Source organism: Eretmochelys imbricata, chromosome 27 (genome assembly GCF_965152235.1).
Source record: "Eretmochelys imbricata isolate rEreImb1 chromosome 27, rEreImb1.hap1, whole genome shotgun sequence".
Classification (NCBI taxonomy): Eukaryota; Metazoa; Chordata; order Testudines; family Cheloniidae; genus Eretmochelys; species Eretmochelys imbricata.
This window is the reverse complement of record NC_135598.1, coordinates 3,549,919-3,570,987: the sequence shown is the minus strand read 5'-3', so window position 1 is coordinate 3,570,987 and position 21,069 is coordinate 3,549,919. Positions and strand designations below refer to the sequence as shown.

Below are 21,069 nucleotides of genomic sequence, written 5' to 3'. Positions count from 1 at the left end.
ACCCCTACCATGACATCACTGTTGTTTTTTACCCCTTTTATCCTTACCCAGAGACTTTCAACAAGTCTGTCTCCTATTTCCATCTCAACCTCAGTCCAAGTGTATCCATTTTAATATATAAGGCAACACCTTCTCCTTTTTCCCCCTGCCAGTCCTTCCTGAGCAAGCTGTACCCTTCTCTACCAATATTCCAGTCACGCGTGTTATTCCACTAAGTCTCTGTGATGCCAATTATGTCATAGTTGTGTTTATTTACTAGCATTTTGAGTTCTTCCTGCTTATTCCCCATACTTCTTGCATTAGCATACAGACATCTAAGATACTGATTTGATTCCCCACCTAGTTCTGTCTTGTCTCTCCCTTATCCCTGCTATACCAACCCATTCTCCCCCCAAATTCCAACCCTTCTCCCAGGTCTCCATGTTTTTGACTTACCTGTGGGCTTTGGTCACCTGCCCCCTTCACACCTAGTTTAAAGCCCTCCTCACTAGGTTAGCTAGTCTGTATCCAAATATGTTCTTCCCCTTCCTTGATAGATGGACCCCATCTCTGCTAGGCAGTCCCTCTTCCTGGAATAGCATCCCATGGTTAAGGAAGCCGAAGCCCTCCTGGCAACACCATCCTCGCAGCCAGACATTCACCTCCAGGATGCGTCTGTCTCTGTCTGGGCTCCTACCCTTGACCAGAAGGATTGAAGAGAACACCACCAGAACTCCCAACTCCTTCACTCTTATCCCAGAGCCCTGTGGTCCCTTCTGCCTGCAGAGGGTCATACCTCACAGTATCATTAGTGCCCACTGTTAGGGGGGCTTATTCCTTCACCCACTTCCTTCCCTGGTCCTTCTCGCATGAACAAAGAGCAACAATACCCGAAGTCCAAAGGTGCAAACAATTCGATGTTTATTGGGGTGAACTTCCAGCAAGCATGATTCCAGTTTCCTTCCTTAGTATCCTCCTTCCCAGCTCTGACACCACAGAGCCTTACACCTGTGTCCCTGTTCCCATTCCTGCCCTTAGCAAAACATGATTCCAATTTCTTCACCCCCATTCCCTGTTCCCATCTCTCCCACCCACACACCCACCCCCTCACTTCCTGATTGACTGCAGACTGTATAGTAAAACTTGAGTTCGGCTTAGCTATACCTTAACCAATCATTTTCCTGAAATTTAACTAACCAATCCTAACATATTGTAACATGATTATGTAACCAATTATATCCCACCATCTTAATAGTTTACACCCAGCAAAATTAATTATACAGCAGACAGGAAGAATCACAGAACCAGACAGAGATTATACAGACAAACAATAGCAAAGTGGGAACTATAATGACAAAACAATACAGAAGTGAGGATTTCACATCCCAGTATTGATAAGTGAGTTCTTGCCAGACAGGATGCTATCAAACTAAGTTTCCTTTTACATTTTCTAGGCACTTCCCTTTCTCTGGAGGTGATAGGCACTATCAGGACAGGACTGTATTCCTAACAGCCCAATAGCACCTTATTTCAATGTGACTAGTTTGGGATGTGAGGAGGTGACCGGTCGCTTCCTAACTTATGGCTGCCTCTGCTGCTTAGCCAAAGGCCTGAGCCTAAGCACAGGGCCTCAGACTGTCACAGTAAGAGAAGGCCCTTACACCAGCAGACAGTGATTTTTATTCTTTCTTTTATACCTCTAGAACTAGCCAAGTGATAAGAATACATCTAAATTCTTAAAGTACAGGCCTTTGCAGACAGGCCTGAATATCTATATCCTAACACCCACATCAATGAGTAGCCGGGGTAATAGTCAGAGGGTTGGATAATCCTCAACAATCCCTCCATAACGTCTCAGATACGGGCCCCTGGCAGGCAGCATACCTCCCAGGACGCCATGTCTGGGCAACAGATGGGTGCCTCCGTCCCCTCAGAAGAGAGTCATCAACTACCACTACCCTATGTTTCCTCCTGGGAGTAGTGGCTGCGATCCTCCCAGCCTTGGGGGTACATGGCTTTGCCTCCTCCTCCTTTGGGGTGATTCCCCATCACTCGTTGCCAGGGCAACATAACAGTTTTCCATCACCAGGGTGGGGGGGTTGGGAGTAGGGGTGGAGCACGGCTAGCCACCAGAAGTAACCAGCAGCCAGTGTCCTCCCTGTGACAGAGCCATATCCTCCTCCCCCGGTAGTGTGACAGAAGTCCTCTGTAGCTGGATAGCTTCCTCAGCCTTGGATGCCTTCACATGAATACTCTCGAGGAATTCCTCATGGGCACGGATGCTCCTCGGCCTAGCCACTTCCTCCTGTAGCTCAAGGAGTGTCTACTGTGTGCTGCAGACAGCTAATAAACCCGACTGCTTTTCCCGCTTTGTCACTGCACAGGCTGAAGGTGGGGTGCCTTGCTGCCTTGGGGGTACAAGTCTCGGCCAGGTGGCCAAGGCAGGGAGCTCACGGTGCCCAGCAGGGGTGCTGACGGCTCCGAGGTTTGGCTGAAGGAGGCGGTGAAGCCCAGGAGCTTGCCCTAGTGACAGGGTGAGACCCTAAGGGAGCCTGGCACACTGAAGGGGTCCTCCCAGGGATTGGTCCAGAGCAGGACCTTGTGGGTGCAGGAAAGGGCTGTGTCACGGTCCCTGTGAAGCCGGTCTGAGCAGGTTCCCTCCCGTTTGCTACCTGACTCCCTGAGTTTTGCCCCTGGAGCAGGTCCTGGCTGGAGCGGGGAGCAGGGGCTGATCACTGGAGTTCATGCAGCTCCAATCCCTCCTGCAGCATCATTATCCCAGGGGAGCAGGCTCCCAGGGGCGGCGAGATCCGAGGGCCCTGGGCCCATTCAGTCACTTTCCTGCCCGGCCCCAGCGCTTCCCCCGGGGTCTCTCAACCCCCTGGATGGCAGCCGCCGCCAAGCCAGCTTGGGACCGCTGCCCGGTCTCCGCTCTGTTCTCCCAGCACCAGCCGCTCTCCCCGGCCGGGCTGCCTCGCAGGGACTTTCCCCCGCTGGAACCGGCCCCGCTGCGGGGCGAGACCCCCGAGGCCCCCGCTCCGCCGAGCCGGGCTCCGGGTTCCTCTCTCGGGAGCTGGAGTGACCGAGCGTCACGAACCCCCCTGCGCCGGCCCCACCCGCCGCCGGGCCAATCCGGGGCGGAGCCGCCGCTCCCGCCCCCCCCGCAGCCCTTTGTTCCGCCGGGGAGCCATGGCCGGGGCCGGGGGCCCAGCGCGGCGCCTGCTCCGGCCCCGCCGGTCGCGGGGCAGCGAGGTGGGCTGGGGCCGCGCGGCCGGGGCCAGATCCGGGGTCTCTGGGGGCAGATCCGGGGTCACTGGGGGGGGCTCTGGGGACAGATCCGGGGTCTCTTGTGGGGGCTGTGGGGCCAGATCCGGGGTCTCTGGGGGCAGATCCGGGGTCTCTTGGGGGGGCTCTGGGGGCAGATCCGGGGTCACTGGGGGGGGCTCTGTGGGCAGACCCGGGGTCACTGGGGGGCTCTGTGGGCAGATCCGGGGTCTCTTGGGGGGGCTCTGGGGGCAGATCCGGGGTCACTGGGGGGCTGTGGGGGCAGATCCGGGGTCGCCGGGGCAGATCCGGGGTTGCTGGGGGGCAGATCTCCCCGCGCTCCCCGCAGCCGGGGAAGTAACGGGGTGTCCGGGGCCAGGGGACGGGACGGGGAACGAGCCAGACAAGCCCCGATGCCGGGACAGAGACCAGGGAGCGTCCACACCGGGAGCAGGGGGCGCGGACCCGGCTGGTGAATGGCTCTTAGCCAGGATAGTCCAGGACACACTCTCCTTCCCTCCCGCCCCCAACTGCGGGTGTCCCCAAACTCTGCCGCAGTCGGGGCTGGACGCGTCTGACACTTGCCACTGTCCGAGACACGAGCCCGGGCTGGGGGGCCACTGGTCTGAGCCAGTGTGGCCCTTCTGATGGGATCGGGGGGCTGCTTGGAGCTGGGCTCTGGGGTGTGTCCGTGGGGGAGTCAGAGCCAGACTTTGGGATGTGTTGGTGTGAGGGGGCTGTAGATGGGGGGCAGGTTTAAAGCTGGGCCTGGGGGTGTACCAGTGTGTGTGCCGGGGTCAGAGCTGGGTGTTGGGGGGGGTGGTTTGTGGGATATTTATTTTGAGGGGGTCCATGTTCAGATCCGGCACTTTGGGTATGTTGGAGATGGAGCTGGGGAAGTTGGGGGAACGTCTGAAGTTAGTTGTTTGGGATGTGGGTGGGGCTGGGGAATGTTTGGGGCTGAGGTTTGGGCTGCACCTGGCACTTCACCAGGGTGTCCTGTGTCTTCCTTGGAAAACCTGGTCCTGCTCTCTCTGCCCCCGTGAGATCTTCCTCGCTGAGGCTGAACTGTATCTGGCAAGAAAGTCGGAGTCCCAGGGGCTCTGCACAGGCACGTACAGGGCAGGTTTGGGCCCTGAAATCTGGAAGCTGTGAGGCCCTTTGGAGCAGTTTGTAACATCCCCCTCCCCACTTCTTGCAGGAGGCACTGGGAGAGCATCTGGCCTGTCTACAAAAAGCCGAGGAGGAGCGGCAAAGTGCGGAGCTGCTGGTAGGTGCCCAGAGCCCCTTTCCCCTCAGGTTTGCCTGGGACCAGAGTGCCCTGAGTGACAGCTGATGAGGTTCAACAAGTCAAGTACAGAGGCCTGCACTTAGGATGGAAAAATCCCATGCACCGCTACAGGCTGGGGACCGACTGGCTAAGTGGCAGAAAAGGACCTGGGGATAACAGTGGACAAGAAGCTGGCTCTGAGTCAGCAGTGTGCCCGTGTTGCCAAGAAGGCCAATGGCATATTGCGCTGCATTAGTAGGAGCATTGCCAGCAGATGGAGGGAACTGATTATTCCCCTCTATTCAGCGAGGCCACATCTGGAGTATTGTGTTCAGTTTTGGGCGCCCCACTACTAAGAAGATGTGGACAAATTGGAGAGTCCAACGGAGGGCAACGAAAATGATCAGGGGGCTGGGGCACATGACTTATAAAGAGAGGCTGAGGGAACTGGGGTTATTTAGTCCGCAGAAGAGAAGAGTGAGGGGAGATTTGATAGCAGCCTTCAATACCTGAAGGAGGGTTCCAAAGAGGATGGAGCTCAGCTGTTCTCAGTGGTGGCAGATGACAGAACAAGGAGCAATGGTCTCAAGTTGCAATGGGGGAGGTCTAGGTTGGATATTAGGAAAAACTATTTTACTAGGAGGGTGGTGAAGCACTGGAATGGGTTACCTAGGGAGGTGGTGGAATCTCCATTCTTAGAGGTTTTTAAGGCCTGGCTTGACAAAGCCCTGGCTGGGATGATTTAGTTGGGGATTGGTCTTGCTTTGAGCAGGGGGTTGGACTAGATGACCTCCTGAGGTCTCTTCCAACCCTGATATTCTATGATTCTATGACACAGCAAACGCAGGGCCCATCCAGCCAGCCTCAGACAGGAAAGCATCCCCACTGGAGCCCAGGGTCAGACGTGGGAGCAACATGATGTGTTTAGGGTCTAAGAGGCTGCTGTGTAGGAGAGTGTCAGTCTGTGGCCTGGAGAGACCCTGCCCAACGACTGGTCAGATATTATAGTGACCAGGGTTCCTTTCTAGTGCCAAGAGGAGATGGGGGAGAAGGAGAGGAAATGTGGGTGGGCAGATGAAGAATTTGGTTGAGTGCAATTTGGTGAGGTTTTGGGAGAAAAGCCCCTCCTGTTAGCCATGGACAGCTCACCCCGCCCTCCTTCCTCCACCCTTCCTGGCCTAACTGAACTCCCGTCACCCGCCGCATCAACCGTGTGTTCTGGTAAATAACTCCCCCATCTGCTGGGTGGCACAGTTCTGATTCTATCCTGTTACCGAGCTGCCCTCTCCCTGGGTTGCAGAAACAGACTGAAGCCGAGCGGCAGAAGATCATTGCGGAGTGGAAGGAGCTGCGAGGGTTTCTGGAGGAGCAGGAGCAGCTCCTGCTGTCCCAGCTGGAAGAGCTAGCCAGAGCCATTGTCAAGAGAAGGGATGAGGGCGTCTCCAGACCGGCTGGGAAGATTTCCCTTCTGGGAGGGAAGGGGCAGCAGCAGCCGAGGAGCCAATCCCCACAGGTCAGACTGGCTTATGGCAGTGGTAATACGCTGCTTCTCAGCCCTAGACCCCAACGCACCTCACAAGGTGGAGTCAGGGATATTATCCCTATTTCACAAAGGGGAAAGCGAAGCACAGGATGGAGCCCACAGTCACACAGTGAGTCTGTGTCAGAGTCAGGGATGGGACCTGGGAGTCCTGGGTGCTGTAACCCCAAGACCATCTCTCCTGCCCTGTAAATGTCTGTCTGCGTTTGCACTTTGAGGGTGAACTTCGCACCCTCCCCCCGAAAGACCCAAGGTCCCATGTCGTCCCAGGTTAGTGGGCTCAGTGGTGTGAGGGGACTTGGGGGAGCTCTCAGCACTAGGGGGAATATTCTCTTCCTGTAAAGTGCCTGGGGAGAGACTTTCCCCAATGGTGACCTCCTAGCAGGGACTCCTGGGATTGCTGGGGGCAGATGTCCCAGCTGTGGGGGAGATGTCCCAGCTGTTCTCTGAACTTGAACCCAAGTGTCTGAAATTCCCCAAATACCCGGGGCTCCAGTGGTGACTCCCCTGCAGAGCAGGAGGCCACCCCAGTCTGGGACAGGCCCATTGACAGCCTCTTCTTTCTCCCCCTCCGCAGGGTGCGGGATGCACTGAGAGCAGGTATGTCCTGGGCTCCATTTCCCGCATTCGATTGGAAAGTGATGGTTTAGAATTGGAATTCCACTGCCGACGGCGCTTCCCCCACTGTGACACACTGGCTGAATGCCTGAGATCACGTCTTTCCTTAGTGGCTGCCTCAGGACGAAGAAGAGCCTCTTACTATCTGACAGCTAATGAGGGCTGGCAAACATAGGGCCTGTGGGCCAGACCCAGCCTGGCTGGTGTATTTATGTGGCCACGTCACGTGTTCACAGCGTGCAGAATCTCAGCTTTTGTCTTTTTAAAATCGGATTCGAGTCTTTACGGTTGCAAAGAAACCTTCCGAATTGCAAAGGGAGGCGATGCCGCCTTCCTGAGGGCTCGTCTACACTTGAAACGGTGGAGCTGCGCTGCTGCAGTGTTTCAGTGTAGACGCTCCCTATGGCGACGGGAGGGGTTGTCCCATTGGCGTAGGTAATCCACCCCCCCCCCCCCGACAGGCAGTAGGTAGGTTGATGGGAGGCTTCCTCGTTAGACTTAGCATTGTCTACCGGGGCACTCAAGTTGGCTTATCTGCACTGCTCAGAGGTGTGGATTTTTCGCACCCCTGAGCAATGTAGTTAAGACCACCTAATATTCGAGTGCAGACCCAGGCCTGAGTCTGTGAAACAGCCTGAAACCCTGGCTCAGAGATGTGTGAACTCCCCTGGCCCATGTGAATCTCATTGGTGTGTCAGCTGTAATGATGTCACTTGAAGGTCAACATTAAACATTCCACTGCTGATCTCTTGAGCGGAGGGGCTGGGAGTGAAGCCTTTGAGAGGTAGGAATAGGGAGTTGCTCTAGGGAGGGAAGATCAGAGGAGAGGCACAAGCTATGTCTACACTGGCAACTGAACAACAAAACTTCTGTCTTTCAGAGGTGGTAAAAAAAAAAAGCCTGAAAGACAAAAGTTTTGCGTGGCAAGTGCCAGTGTGAAGAGCATGTTCTTGGCAGGAGCGCTCTCCTGCCGACAATGCAAACGCCGCTGGTTGGGGGTGGAAGTGTTTTGGCGGGAGGTGAGCCGACAAACCATGGCCGCACTGCGCGACTTTTAGTGGCATGGCTGTAGTGACACTGCCTGTCCCTAAAAGCTGTGTAGTGTAGACAAGCCCACAAAGACAAGGACGCGGGAAGGCAGGGAAACCGGGTAGAAATAGCAGAAGTGGGTGTTTTCCCTCTGAGCGAAAAAAGTTGTGACTTTATAAATAAGAGTTATTAAAAGGGCAGATTCCCCCCTTGATCTTTGTGCCTGGGTGTCCCCAGTTTATGCCCTAGCCGAAGGACAATGATAAAAAGTGGGATACAGTGCTCTCCACCAATGGGGCTGACGCTCCTGGGGTCACTGCTTTAGCTGAAGTTCTCAGGGCTTTTGGCATTAAATGGTCCAGGTTCAATTCCTGGGGAAGACCTGGGCTCTGTCTGTGGGCACTGTGAGCACATGGGATACGACCACTCTTTCGTCTCTGTCTCCTCCCTTTCCACATAATCCCAATGCTGGTGTCCCTTGTTACTGAAATAACCCAGGGTGGAGGGTGGCTCAGCACCCCAGCATGTCCCAGAGAGGGCACCAGAACCTGTCTCCATTCCGTGCCTCAGTGGCTCCCCACATCCCATGTCTCTGGGCCCATGGAGAGCACAGAGCTGTGGGCAGGTGACATCACAGATGATACAGCTCAGATGCAGGTTTCCTGGAGTTTGGGGGCTTCTGGGATTGGAGATCGGACCCATGTCCATTTAACTGGGAATTGGTCCTGCTTCGAGCAGGGGGTTGGACTAGATGACCTTCAGGGGTCCCTTCCAACCCTGATATTCTATGATTCTATGTCTCACCCTTCCTGCTTTCCTCAGCAGGGAGGATGGGCCATTTCAGAAGCCAGAGCCGGGGTTTGCGGAGCTGGAGAAGAGATTCAGCGATTTCTCTCTGAAAAGTGCCATCCTGCAGGAGGTGCTGCTGGGATTCAAAGGTGAATTGGAGTTTGCAGCAGCGTCCCTTCTAGTTAGAGGGATCCTCGCCCTGGGGACGAGTCAGGGCTATAGTGATGTCGCTGACCCTGGGCTCCGTCTCACAGCCCCAGCTCAGGGAGTTGCCCTTCCCCATGCGAGTAGCCCTGTGGGGCTGGCTCTGCCTGAGTTATCAGCCTCGCTCTGGGTCACCATCTCATAATGAAAAGCAGGCATGTTAGTAACCAATAGGAATATGCCCATGAACGCGAGGGCCTGGATTCTCACCTCTCCCATCCTCTCCTTCCCCAGAGACTCTGCGACTGGAGCTGGAGAGCAACACAGGTACGTTTCTGTCTCTGATGGGGAGGTTTCAGACCAAGAACCGTGTTAGCGGCAGGGGATTGCTGCCTCCATCCCGAGATAAACCTGAAAGCGGTGGAACAGTGACTGCCCAGTTCACTACTGCGGTGATGTCTGGTGGGGGTCAGAGTGAATCCTGAGCTGACAGGCACAGTTCCCTTTGAGGAAAGGAACAAGAACCTGAGTGGTGTGAAATGGGGAGACGAGGCTGAAACATCCATACGCAGGGCAGTCTGCAGCTTTAATGAGCGACTGAAAAAGGCCACATGGATCAGAGCTCTGCCATCAGCCGCCTGCTCACAGCATGACAGCCTCCCCCTGGCTTCCCCCAGCCTGGCTACTCCTGGCAGGGTGGCACCAACAGCCCTTCCGTCCTGGGTCGCCCCAAAACTGAACCTGTCTGCTCACAGACCTCGTTAAGTTCGCTGCCTCCAAAGAGACACAGCCCACGCTAGCCTGGTAGTTTAGTTGATGACTTCACGCTTCAGTTTAATACACAGCACTGAGATGGTTTTGTAATAAAACAAGAATAAGTTTATTAACAGACCAGAGATTTTAGTGATACTAAATAAGAATAGAAGACACAGGTTACAGGTAAAACAAAACGAAATACTCTTTCTAGAGACGCAAACTTAAAACGTCAGCAAGTTCCAATCTTTGTCTCAGCAGGTTTCTCAGCTGTAGTCCATTCCAGCTACCCTGGGTTTTCAGGCCAAAAAGATCCACTTTGCATGATCTCAAAGGGTGCTGCTCCCCCTTTGTCCCCTAGATAATGGATGCCAGAATGGCTGTCTGCCTTTGGGTATGTGACCCAGAGTCTGTTGTCTCTGTGCCAAGAGCCAGGAAGGCTTCCTTGGTGTGCAGGCTGCATTCCCCGTCATGAGTGCTAAATGGTCTCTCCTCCCACCCCCACCCCACCATGCACTTGGTTTAGCTTGATGGTTTGGTTTATGGCTGTCAAGGTTCCTCCCCCACTCTGAACTCTAGGGTACAGATGTGGGGACCTGCATGAAAAACCTCCTAAGCTTATCTTTACCAGCTTAGGTCAAAACTTCCCCAAGGTACAAAATATTCCACCGGTTGTCCTTGGGCTGGCCGCTACCACCACCAAACTAATACTGGTTACTGGGGAAGAGCTGTTTGGATGCGTCTTTCCCCCCAAAATACTTCCCAAAACCTTGCACCCCACTTCCTGCAGAAGGTTTGGTAAAAAGCCTCACCAATTTGCCTAGGTGACTACAGACCCAGACCCTTGTATCTTAAGAACAATGAACAATCCTCCCAACACTTGCACCCCCGCTTTTCTGGGAAATGTTGGATAAAAAGCCTCACCAATTTGCATAGGTGACCACAGACTCAAACCCTTGGATCTGAGAACAATGAAAAAGCATTCAGTTTTTTACAAGAAGACTTTTAATAAAAAATAGAAGTAAATAGAAATAAAGAAATCCCCCCTGTAAAATTAGGATGGTAGATATCTTACAGGGTAATTAGATTCAAAAACATAGAGAACCCCTCTAGGCAAAACCTTAAGTTACAAAAAAGATACACAGACAGAAATAGTTATTCTATTCAGCACAATTCTTTTCTCAGCCATTTAAAGAAATCATAATCTAACACATACCTAGCTAGATTACTTACTAAAAGTTCTAAGACTCCATTCCTGGTCTATCCCCTGCAGAAACCAGCATACAGACAGAGACAGACCCTTTGTTTCTCTCCCTCCTCCCAGCTTTTGAAAGTATCTTGTCTCCTCATTGGTCATTTTGGTCAGGTGCCAGCGAGGTTACCTTTAGCTTCTTAACCCTTTACAGGTGAGAGGAGCTTTCCCCTGGCCAGGAGGGATTTCAAAGGGGTTTACCCTTCCCTTTATATTTATGACAATGGCATATGTAGATTGCTTTTCTTTGTCCTCCCAGGAATTACCTGGTTCAATTTCCATTGGAGACACAGGAAAACAAGTTTCAGAGTAGCAGCCGTGTAAGTCTGTATCCACAGAAAGAAAAGGAGGACTTGTGGCACCTTAGAGACTAACAAATGTATTTGTGCATAAGCATTTGTGACCTACAGCTCCCTTTATAGGATGCTTATGCTCAAATAAATTTGTTAGTCTCTAAGGTGCCACAGGAAAACAACATTCCTTTGTCTGGGACAGGCTGGGTGTATTCACTGCTTATAAAACACATTTGAAAAACCTTTTCAGCACATGCCTATAATTCTTTACACGTGACCAGTACGTAAAGCACACAGTCCTATTAATGACTGGCACGTTACCTGGTTGCATATGATACTTTACATGACAACTTTTAGTACTGATAATGACAACAGTGTGTTGGGACAAAGGGTGTCGGCCTGAGATGAGTCACAGTTTGGTGTGCCCTCTGCCAGAGGACGCTAAGGGCTGCATGGGCTACAAAGGGAAGGGGAGATTTGGGGGATCTGGAGCTGCAAAGGATCCTAGCCCGTTAACACAGAATCTCTGCCCAGGCCCCATTGCTTTGGAGCCTACCCTCCATTTACTTTAGTCCACTTTCACTTTCTTTTCCATATTTTTTTCACACATTCTTATCTCTTGTCCTCTCTCCATCACTCACTTCCCCCCACAGATGCCCTTCCCTACCCACTGAGACTGCAGACACCGTTCTGAGTCCTTACATTCCCCCCTCGCAATCCCTTCCCCAGCACAAATGGGCACTTCCTTGATTATGTCACAACGTGGTTAAGAGACTTCTGGGGACTCAGAGAATGTTGCTTCCCCCTCCCCATCTGCAGCAGCCACAGTCTCTCTTCCCTGCAGGCTCCTTGGATCTTTGAGCCAGTCCTGCCTGAGGCCACATGGCCCGATTCTTGTTTCTCACATTCTCCTTTCGCAGAGAAAATAAGAGTCTGTTGCTCCTGAATTATATTCTGTAATTTCCCAGCCATGTTCCACACACTGGGGAATTTTAATACTCCCTCCCACTGCACCTCACTCACTAGATTTCCTGACATCTGTTCACTCTGCACTGCTGCATTCATTGACACCCCCACTCCCTCCCATCCCTTACTGTGCTGAAACCCCTCCAGCTCATGGTCACTGGTCTCAGCTTCTGTAGGACTCATTGTCACTGGGCGCCTCACTGTCAGTGAGAACTGGATCTAGGGTGATGTCCCCTCTGGCTGGAGCTCCCTCTTTCTGAGACATAGGAATGTGTTCTCCGTATTTTAGGTTCCCCTCTATTGTCTGGCTGTGAGTGTTCCCAGCAGAGATGTGGATAGTTAAAGTCTCCCCATTAGCTGAGTATCCTGCAGCTTTGAGCGCCGAGGGAGCTGGCTCTGGGATTTTACTGCTTTAAATAAGTTTACGTTAAATAATAGAACATTGTCACAAATATCCCACAAATTCACCTGCTGTCACTTATTTTCTTCCCCTGAGCAGGGTTTCCAGTTTCCAAGTCTAATGTGTTCTTCCAGCTGGAACAAGGGGAAGAGCTGTGGGTGCTGGCTCTCCCGGGCTCAGAGCAAAGAGATCCTGGGAGCTGATTGCACAGATGGGAATGAGTTAAACTAACTCAAAACTTCTTTGTGTGTAATGAAAAGAGCTGGGATTCCCTATAAAGACCCTGTGAACTCTGCGTTTAGGATTGTCCCCAGCATGTGATGCATCCTCATGAAGGAGGTCACAGCTTCGCACCCACCCTCACTGACATCGGCATAGCTCCCTCCCTGGCTGCCCTTCCCCCGGCCTGGAGGCAGGTTGACCCTGTCCTCTCTCCTCTGGGGAAAGGTTCGGGAGGAGTCCGCCCCTGATTTTTTCCATCTCTCCAGCAGCCATTTTGGTTTGTTCCCCCTTCCCCAGAGCAGGGGACTACTCATGCCTGGATTCTCTCTCTGTTGCAGCAGGTGATGGGGCAGTGAGTGAGAACGAGGAGGAGAATCCTCCGCAGGGAGATACACAGCACAGGGAACCACCCGGGATGTTTTTAGAAAGATCTGAAAAGAACGTTCACTGGAGTCGTGAGCGGAGAAAAGGTCATGAGAGTCAGCACTGGCCAGAGAGGCAGCCGGGAAATCAGCCGGGGGATTGTCGGGGAAGTGGCAAGGACCTGCAGGAAACAGCAGCTCAGCAGAGAATCCCCACAGGAGAGAGAAAGAACACCTGCACTGAGTGTGGGAAAACCTTCAGTAGTCACTCAAAGCTTATTACGCACTGGAGAATCCACACAGGGAACAGACCATATAAATGTTCAGAGTGTGGGAAAAGCTTCAATCAGCGTTCAAACCTTATTAAACATTGGAGAATCCACACGGGAAATAGACCCTTTAAATGCCATGATTGTGGGAAAAGCTTCACTGACAGCTCAAACCTTACTCAGCATCAGAGAACCCACGTGGGGGAGAGACCCTACAGATGCTCAGAGTGCGGGAAAAGCTTCACTCGGAGCTCAGACCTTATTAGACATGAGACAATCCACACGGGAGACAGACCCTTTAAATGCTCAGGGTGTGGGAAAAGTTTCAATCAGAACTCGCACCTTATTACACATCAGAGGATCTACAAGGGAAAGTAACCCCATAAATAGCTTGGCTAGGGCTGGCTGAAAAGGTTGGGGTTTTTTTTAATAATACATTTGCTATTTCCCACATAGTGACCTTTAAAGCTGTTTGCACCATTTGCTTCACTGTGGTCCCTCAGCTCCCTCAGGTGAGTTGCCTGCTTTTGCCGCTCACCCTTCTTTGGGGTGAAGCCCATCGTCCTTTCTGTGAATTCCTTGATATTCTGTAAGTCATGGGAGTGTGTGTCCCTCCTGACAGGAATGTCCATCAGTCCCAGATAGGGAGAGAGGGGTGACCTCAACTAGCTACATAGAGGTAAAATCTACTCGGACCTTGTCTCTGTGAGGGTTTTCCATGGAGTTAGCAGCTCTGGTAAAGTGGTTGGGGTTAGCTAGCACATTTCTCCTTAAGCTGACCTGACCTCCATCACTCTTCCTAGTTCAGACAACCCTAAGCATCACATTTATATTTACTCCTGCGGGAATTCTGTGCCAAAAAAATAAAAATTCTGCACACAATATTTGAAAATTCTGCAAATTTTATTTGTCAAAATAACACTACATGATCATGCCAGTTTCAATTATTTTGGTAACTTATTTCAAAGTACCTGTCAGCAAGAATGACTGTAACAATACAGACACACACAAAATTTCCCCCAGGAGCAGAGAATTAAAGAAACGCCTATGATAACCCGGTTCCAGTTTCTCTGCCCGCACCGCCCAGAGCCCAGCTGGGGAGGATGGGGGGGGCAGACACCCCCTACCCCCCCATGTCCCACTCCCGAGTCCAGCCACAGGCCCTCCCAGCCCAGACACCCACCTCCTCTCCTTCCAGAGCCCAGCCATGGCCCCCACAAGCCAGACACCAGGTCCCCTCCCACCCACCCACCCCCAGGTCAGACACCAGCTCTTCTTCCCCCCCAAGACCAGCCATGGCCCCCCTATGCTGGACACCAGCCCGCCTCCCATGCAAAGCCCAGCTGTGGCCCCCTCCCAGCCCAGGCACCCATCCCCCTACCACCCAGAGCCTAGCTGTGGCCCTCCCAGCTCAGACACCAGCCCCCTATTGGCTAGGAATCCACAGGGAGAAACGGCCTGTTGCTGGGTCCCAGGCTTGTGTGGAGTTTCCTGCACACCACCCTCCCCTTCCCTTGGGCGTGCGGGGAACTGCAGCTGCCGGAAACTCTCTACTCTTTCCCCTGGTCCTCCCCACCCCCACAGTGTCTTCTGTGTGCAAGCAGGGCTCATCCGGGTCCAGCAGCCCCTGCTGGTGGCCAGCAGCATTGCAGCCCATTTCTCTGTAGGGGAAAGGAAATTATGTGCAAAAAACATTAATTTCTGCAAAATTCTGCACCGCACAGTGGCGCAGAATTCCCCCAGGAGTATTATTGTTCCCCCACTAGCAGAGTGATTGTCAGAGTAACTGAGTTCACCCTTTGTGGACAGATTGTCTCACTCCTTGTTATTCTCACTTTCTCTAGGTAGTGCTCAAAAGTTGTTATTTTTGTACCATTTTTCTCATTTAACATATATTTATAACAAAGAGAAGGCTCAGGGAGACAAAAAAATAGTGTCATTTCTGCCTGTGATACACAAAGGAGACGGGGTGGATTGGAGGGATTCTTTCCTTCCCCATCAGCACCATGATACTCCCTCACCACTCCGGCTTTAGAATTTATTCTGTCCCTCCACCTCCCAAGTGTCATGTGACACACTGTTCTTCGCTCTCTGTGCTTAGGAATCACATACTTGTAAGCACTGGAGATTAAAGTGTCACAGACGTAGAGGGGAAATTTGAGTGGATCCCAAAGCCAGAGTGATCGTTCTGATCTTAAATCCCAGTTTCCAGTTCTTGAAAAAGTGACTTTGGGGCTTTTTCCTGCTGAGCGGATGGAAAGGCTGCCTGTTTTTCCCCAATTCAAGGATGCTAAAACGTTTGAAAATAATAATGAGGTGGTGTTGAGTGAAGCAGGTTTGAATGGATCATAGGAGAACGCAGTGGAAGAATTTGTCCTCCTGACTTTTGAATCATAATATATAACCTCCTCTGGAATTTCATAGTGTATTACACCATAATTGTCAAATTTCTCTGCATTATGGATTTTTCTCTCTTTCCTGAATGCCGTTTGGTCACGTAACTGGATATTTTGTTGGGCAGAATGTAGATCAGATTTATTAGGGACTTCGAAACAGATTACCATTTGCTAAAATAGTCTTGTGTTTTTTTTCCCATCCCTCCACGGTGACATAGAGGAAATTATTTCAGTCACCGGGAGAGAATACTCCAATTTATTGTGCATGCTACCGAGGAACTAGTAGTGTATTTTAAATCTCCATATTGAAATGTTGAACATCAGTACACCACAAATGATGCAACCAGCTGAAGTAATTGGATATGATCACACTGTTGTTAAGTTGGTTGGGTCAATATCGTGTCAGATGATCTTGGGAGAGAATTTCACAGTAAGTGAGTTGGAACTAGGCAAAATATTTGGTTCCCAAAACAGTTGTGGCCCAGGCAGATCCGGATTAAAGAATTTTGGGGGGCCCTCCCCACGTTCCTTAAACTAGACAGAGCATGTGATAGACCATATGCAAATATGAGAGCCTCTTCATTTATGATGATGATTGTTAGAGCTTTCTCAGCAGAAAATACAGAAGCACCACTGAAAGTGAAATGATTGTGTTCTTATGCTAACTTATATAGTAGCATAGTGTATTTTCAGAATTAGCAGGAATACAAACAGAATTTGAATATAAGAATAAAAATTAGCCCCACTGAGTTTTGGGATTTTTATTTTATATTTTATTTTTATTTTCTAGCCGCAAGGAACTTGAGATTTGGGGAATTTTCTCAGGCCCTGGGGATTTTGGGATTTATGGAGGCCATGAAGTTTTGGGGATTTTTGGAGGAACTGGAAGTTTTGAGATTTTTTTGAGGCCTGGGATGTTTTGGCATTTTGTGGCTTTTTGGAGGGCCCAGTGTGACACTCTGTATCTTGGGGGAACACGCTGCACTCCCATGTTCATCCTTATAATATGATTGTATTGTATCTAATGCAAAGTTTGTCATGTTGGGTGTCTTCGGAAGGTTCATGATGCACTGAGCATTGTTGTTATAGTGATGTTATAGGTTGTAATATCATGTATATAGTTATGAGGCTGAAAATGTGTCCTCATGGCTTAAAACAAGCCCAGGCAAAACTCTCCAGGAACAGAGCTTTTATTTCATTTGACCAAATCTGACTTCTTGTGCTTTGTCTTATAATCACTTAAAATCTATCTTTTGTAGTTAATAAATCTGTTTGTTTATCCTACCTGAAGCAGTACATTTGGTTTTAAGTGTGTCAGAGACTCCCCTTGGGATAAAAAGTCTCCCATGAGAACCAGGGCCTGCAATCTAGTTAGTTTTCCTGGGTGGAGCAATTAGTGGGGTTACTTCAAATTTTAATTTAGAGCAATGTGTGTCTTTAGTGCAGGCGAATTCTCCAAAGACATCCCGGCATTCTTTGCAAGTACGGGCCCTTCGAACTCACCTGCTCCTGTAGCGCAGAGTCAGATCTGCCTGCTACAGGGACAAAACCCAGGTCTTCACTCCCATCCACCCACAGAGGCTAAGGGAGAGGGAGCTGGAGTCTGCTCCTTCTGGTGCATCATCCACAGAAATGGTAGCTAAGTTCCAGCCTCTTCCACCAGGGCAGGATCTGCTGAAGACAATGGGGCTGCACAGGTGCCCTGGAGGGCCTGATTTGACATTAAAACTGGTGATGAAAAGCAAGGGGGGGCAGTCAGGGGACGGGGAGCAGGGGCGGTTGGATGGGGTGAAGGTTCAGCGGGGAGGCAAGCAGGGGTGGGGAATGGGGTGGGGGGGGTGATAGGCATGGAGTCCCGGGGGGCCTGTCAGGGGATGGGGGTGTGCATATGGGTCAGGGCAGTCAGGGGACAGGGAGCAGGGGGGTTGGATATAGGCTGGGGTCCCGGCAGGGGGCGGTCAGGGGTCAAGGAGCAGGGGGGGTTGGATGGGTTGGGAGTTCTGAGGGGGACAGTAAGGGGGCGGGAACTGGGAGGGGCGAATAGGGGGTGGGGGCCAGGCTGTTTGGGGAGGCACATCCTTCCCTACCATGGCCCTCCATGATGTGGCCCTTGGGCCAAAACGTTTGCCCACCCTGTTATAGACTCATAGACCCATAGGACTAGAAAGTGACTGCAAGATGCAGGATTCCAGCCTGCAAACTCCCTCAGCCTCTCCCCAGTAGCTTTCTCTACCTCCTGAAATAAAAAGTTGTCTCCAATACATTCCAGGAAGTTGTTGGATAACTTGTGCCCTGCGGTGTTATTGTCCCAACAGATGTCTGAGTAACTGAAGTCCCCCATCACCACCAAGTCCTGGCATTGGATGATTTTGTTAGTTGTTTAAAGAAAGCCTCATCCGCCTCTTCTTCCTGGTTAAGTGGTCTGTAGTAGACCCCTACCATGACATCACCCTTGTTTTTTACCCCTTTTATCCTTACCCAGAGACTTTCAGCAAGTCTGTCTCCTATTTCCATCTCAACCTCAGTCGAAGTGTATCCATTTTAATATAGGTTTCAGAGTAACAGCCGTGTTAGTCTGTATTCGCAAAAAGAAATGGAGTACTTGTGGCACCTTAGAGACTAACCAATTTATTTGAGCATGAGCTTTCGTGAGCTATAGCTCACTTCATCAGATGCATACTGTGGAAACTGCAGCAGACTTTATATATACACAGAGAATATGAAACAATACCTCCTCCCACCCCACTGTCCTGCTGGTAATAGCTTATCTAAAGTAATCGTCAGGTTAGGCCATTTCCAGCACAAATCCAGGTTTTCTCACCCTCCACCCCCCCACACAAATTCACTCTCCTGCTGGTGATAGCCCATCCAAAGTGACAACTCTTTACACAATGTGCATGATAATGAAGTTAGGCCATTTCCTGCACAAATCCAGGTTCTCTCACTCCCTCACCCCCCTCCAAAAACCCACCCCCATACATACACAGACTCACTCTCCTGCTGGTAATAGCTCGTCCAAACTGACCACTCTCCAAGTTTAAATCCAAGTTTTTTCCTTGTTAAATCCTTGTTTTTTCCTACCCCCCCCCCCCCAGATGTTCTGGTTTAACTTGGATTTAAACTTGGAGAGTGGTCAGTTTGGACGAGCTATTACCAGCAGGAGAGTGAGTCTGTGTATGTATGGGGGTGGGTTTTTGGAGGGGGGTGAGGGAGTGAGAGAACCTGGATTTGTGCAGGAAATGGCCTAACTTCATTATCATGCACATTGTGTAAAGAGTTGTCACTTTGGATGGGCTATCACCAGCAGGAGAGTGAATTTGTGTGGGGGGGTGGAGGGTGAGAAAACCTGGATTTGTGCTGGAAATGGCCTAACCTGACGATTACTTTAGATAAGCTATTACCAGCAGGACAGTGGGGTGGGAGGAGGTATTGTTTCATATTCTCTGTGTATATATAAAGTCTGCTGCAGTTTCCACAGTATGCATCTGATGAAGTGAGCTATAGCTCACGAAAGCTCATGCTCAAATAAATTGGTTAGTCTCTAAGGTGCCACAAGTACTCCATTTCATTTTAATATATAATGCAACACCTCTCTTTCCCCCTGCCAGTCCTTCCTGAGCAAGCTGTACCCTTCTCTACCAATATTCCAGTCATGCGTATTATCCCACTAAGTCTCTGTGATGCCAACTATGTCATAGTTGTGTTTATTTACTAGCATTTTGAATTCTTCCTGCTTATTCCCCATACTTCTTGCATTAGCATACAGACATCTAAGATACTGATTTGATTTCCCCACCCCCAGTTCTATCTTGTCTCTCCCTTATCCCTCCTGTACCAGCCCATTCTCCCACCAAATGCCAACCCTTCTCCCAGGTCTCCATGTTTTTTACTTACCTGTGGGCTTTGGTCACCTTCCCCCTTCAAACCTAGTTTAAAGCCCTCCTCATTAGGTTAGCCAGTCTGTATCCAAATATGCTCTTCCCCTTCCTCTATAGGTGGACCCCATCTCTGCTTAGCAGATCCTCCCAAACTTAGGAGTACATGGCTTCGCCTCCTCCTCCTTTGGGGTGATTCCCCATCACTCGTTGCCAGGGCAACATAACAGTTTTCCATCACCAGGGTGGGGAGGTTGGGAGTAGGGGTGGAGCACGGCTAGCCACCAGAAGTAACCAGCAGCCAGTGTCCTCCCTGTGACAGAGCCATATCCTCCTCCCCCGGTAGTGTGACAGAAGTCCTCTGTAGCTGGATAGCTTCCTCAGCCTTGGATGCCTTCACATGAATACTCTCGAGGAATTCCTCATGGGCACGGATGCTCCTCGGCCTAGCCACTTCCTCCTGTAGCTCAAGGAGTGTCTACTGTGTGCTGCAGACAGCTAATAAACCCGACTGCTTTTCCCACTTTGTCACTGCACAGGCTGAAGGTGGGGTGCCTTGCTGCCTTGGGGGTACAAGTCTCGGCCAGGTGGCCAAGGCAGGGAGCTCACGGTGCCCAGCAGGGGTGCTGACGGCTCCGAGGTTTGGCTGAAGGAGGCGGTGAAGCCCAGGAGCTTGCCCTAGTGACAGGGTGAGACCCTAAGGGAGCCTGGCACACTGAAGGGGTCCTCCCAGGGATTGGTCCAGAGCAGGACCTTGTGGGTGCAGGAAAGGGCTGTGTCACGGTCCCTGTGAAGCCGGTCTGAGCAGGTTCCCTCCCGTTTGCTACCTGACTCCCTGAGTTTTGCCCCTGGAGCAGGTCCTGGCTGGAGCGGGGAGCAGGGGCTGATCACTGGAGTTCATGCAGCTCCAATCCCTCCTGCAGCATCATTATCCCAGGGGAGCAGGCTCCCAGGGGCGGCGAGATCCGAGGGCCCTGGGCCCATTCAGTCACTTTCCTGCCCGGCCCCAGCGCTTCCCCCGGGGTCTCTCAACCCCCTGGATGGCAGCCGCCGCCAAGCCAGCTTGGGACCGCTGCCCGGTCTCCGCTCTGTTCTCCCAGCACCAGCCGCTCTCCCCGGCCGGGCTGCCTCGCAGGGACTTTCCCCCGCTGGAACCGGCCCCGCTGCGGGGCGAGACCCCCGAGATCCCCCGCCCCGCCGAGCCGGGCTCCGGGTTCCTCTCTCGGGAGCTGGAGTGACCGAGCGTCACGAACCCCCCTGCGCCGGCCCCACCCGCCGCCGGGCCAATCCGGGGCGAAGCCGCCGCTCCCGCCCCCCCGCAGCCCTTTGTTCCGCCGGGGAGCCATGGCCGGGGCCGGGGGCCCAGCGCGGCGCCTGCTCCGGCCCCGCCGGTCGCGGGGCAGCGAGGTGGGCCGGGGCCGCGCGGCCGGGGCCAGATCCGGGGTCTCTGGGGGCAGATCCGGGGTCACTGGGGGGGCAGACCCGGGGTCACGGGGGGCCTTTGGGGGCAGATCCGGGGTCCCTTGGGGGGGGCTCTGGGGGCAGATCCGGGGTCTCTTGGGGGGGGGTTCTGGGGGCAGATCCGGGGTCTCTTGGGGGGGGCTCTGGGGGCAGATCCGGGGTTGCCGGGGAGGCTCCGGGGGCAGAT

At 52.1% G+C, this 21,069-nt stretch overlaps 1 protein-coding gene across 1 annotated transcript in view; it reads left to right on the top strand.

Moving 5' to 3' along the window:
- The first annotated feature begins 3,151 nt into the window (after window positions 1-3,151).
- Window positions 3,152-21,069, top strand: part of LOC144257827 (uncharacterized) — a 70,309-nt gene continuing 52,391 nt past the window's right edge. The window contains exons 1-7 of the mRNA XM_077805997.1: window positions 3,152-3,231; window positions 4,445-4,513; window positions 5,814-6,026; window positions 6,631-6,653; window positions 8,523-8,638; window positions 8,928-8,960; window positions 12,858-13,502. Coding sequence (XP_077662123.1) covers window positions 3,169-3,231; window positions 4,445-4,513; window positions 5,814-6,026; window positions 6,631-6,653; window positions 8,523-8,638; window positions 8,928-8,960; window positions 12,858-13,502 — 1,162 coding nt within the window. The 5' untranslated portion in view covers window positions 3,152-3,168. The remainder of the gene's footprint in view (window positions 3,232-4,444; window positions 4,514-5,813; window positions 6,027-6,630; window positions 6,654-8,522; window positions 8,639-8,927; window positions 8,961-12,857; window positions 13,503-21,069) is intronic.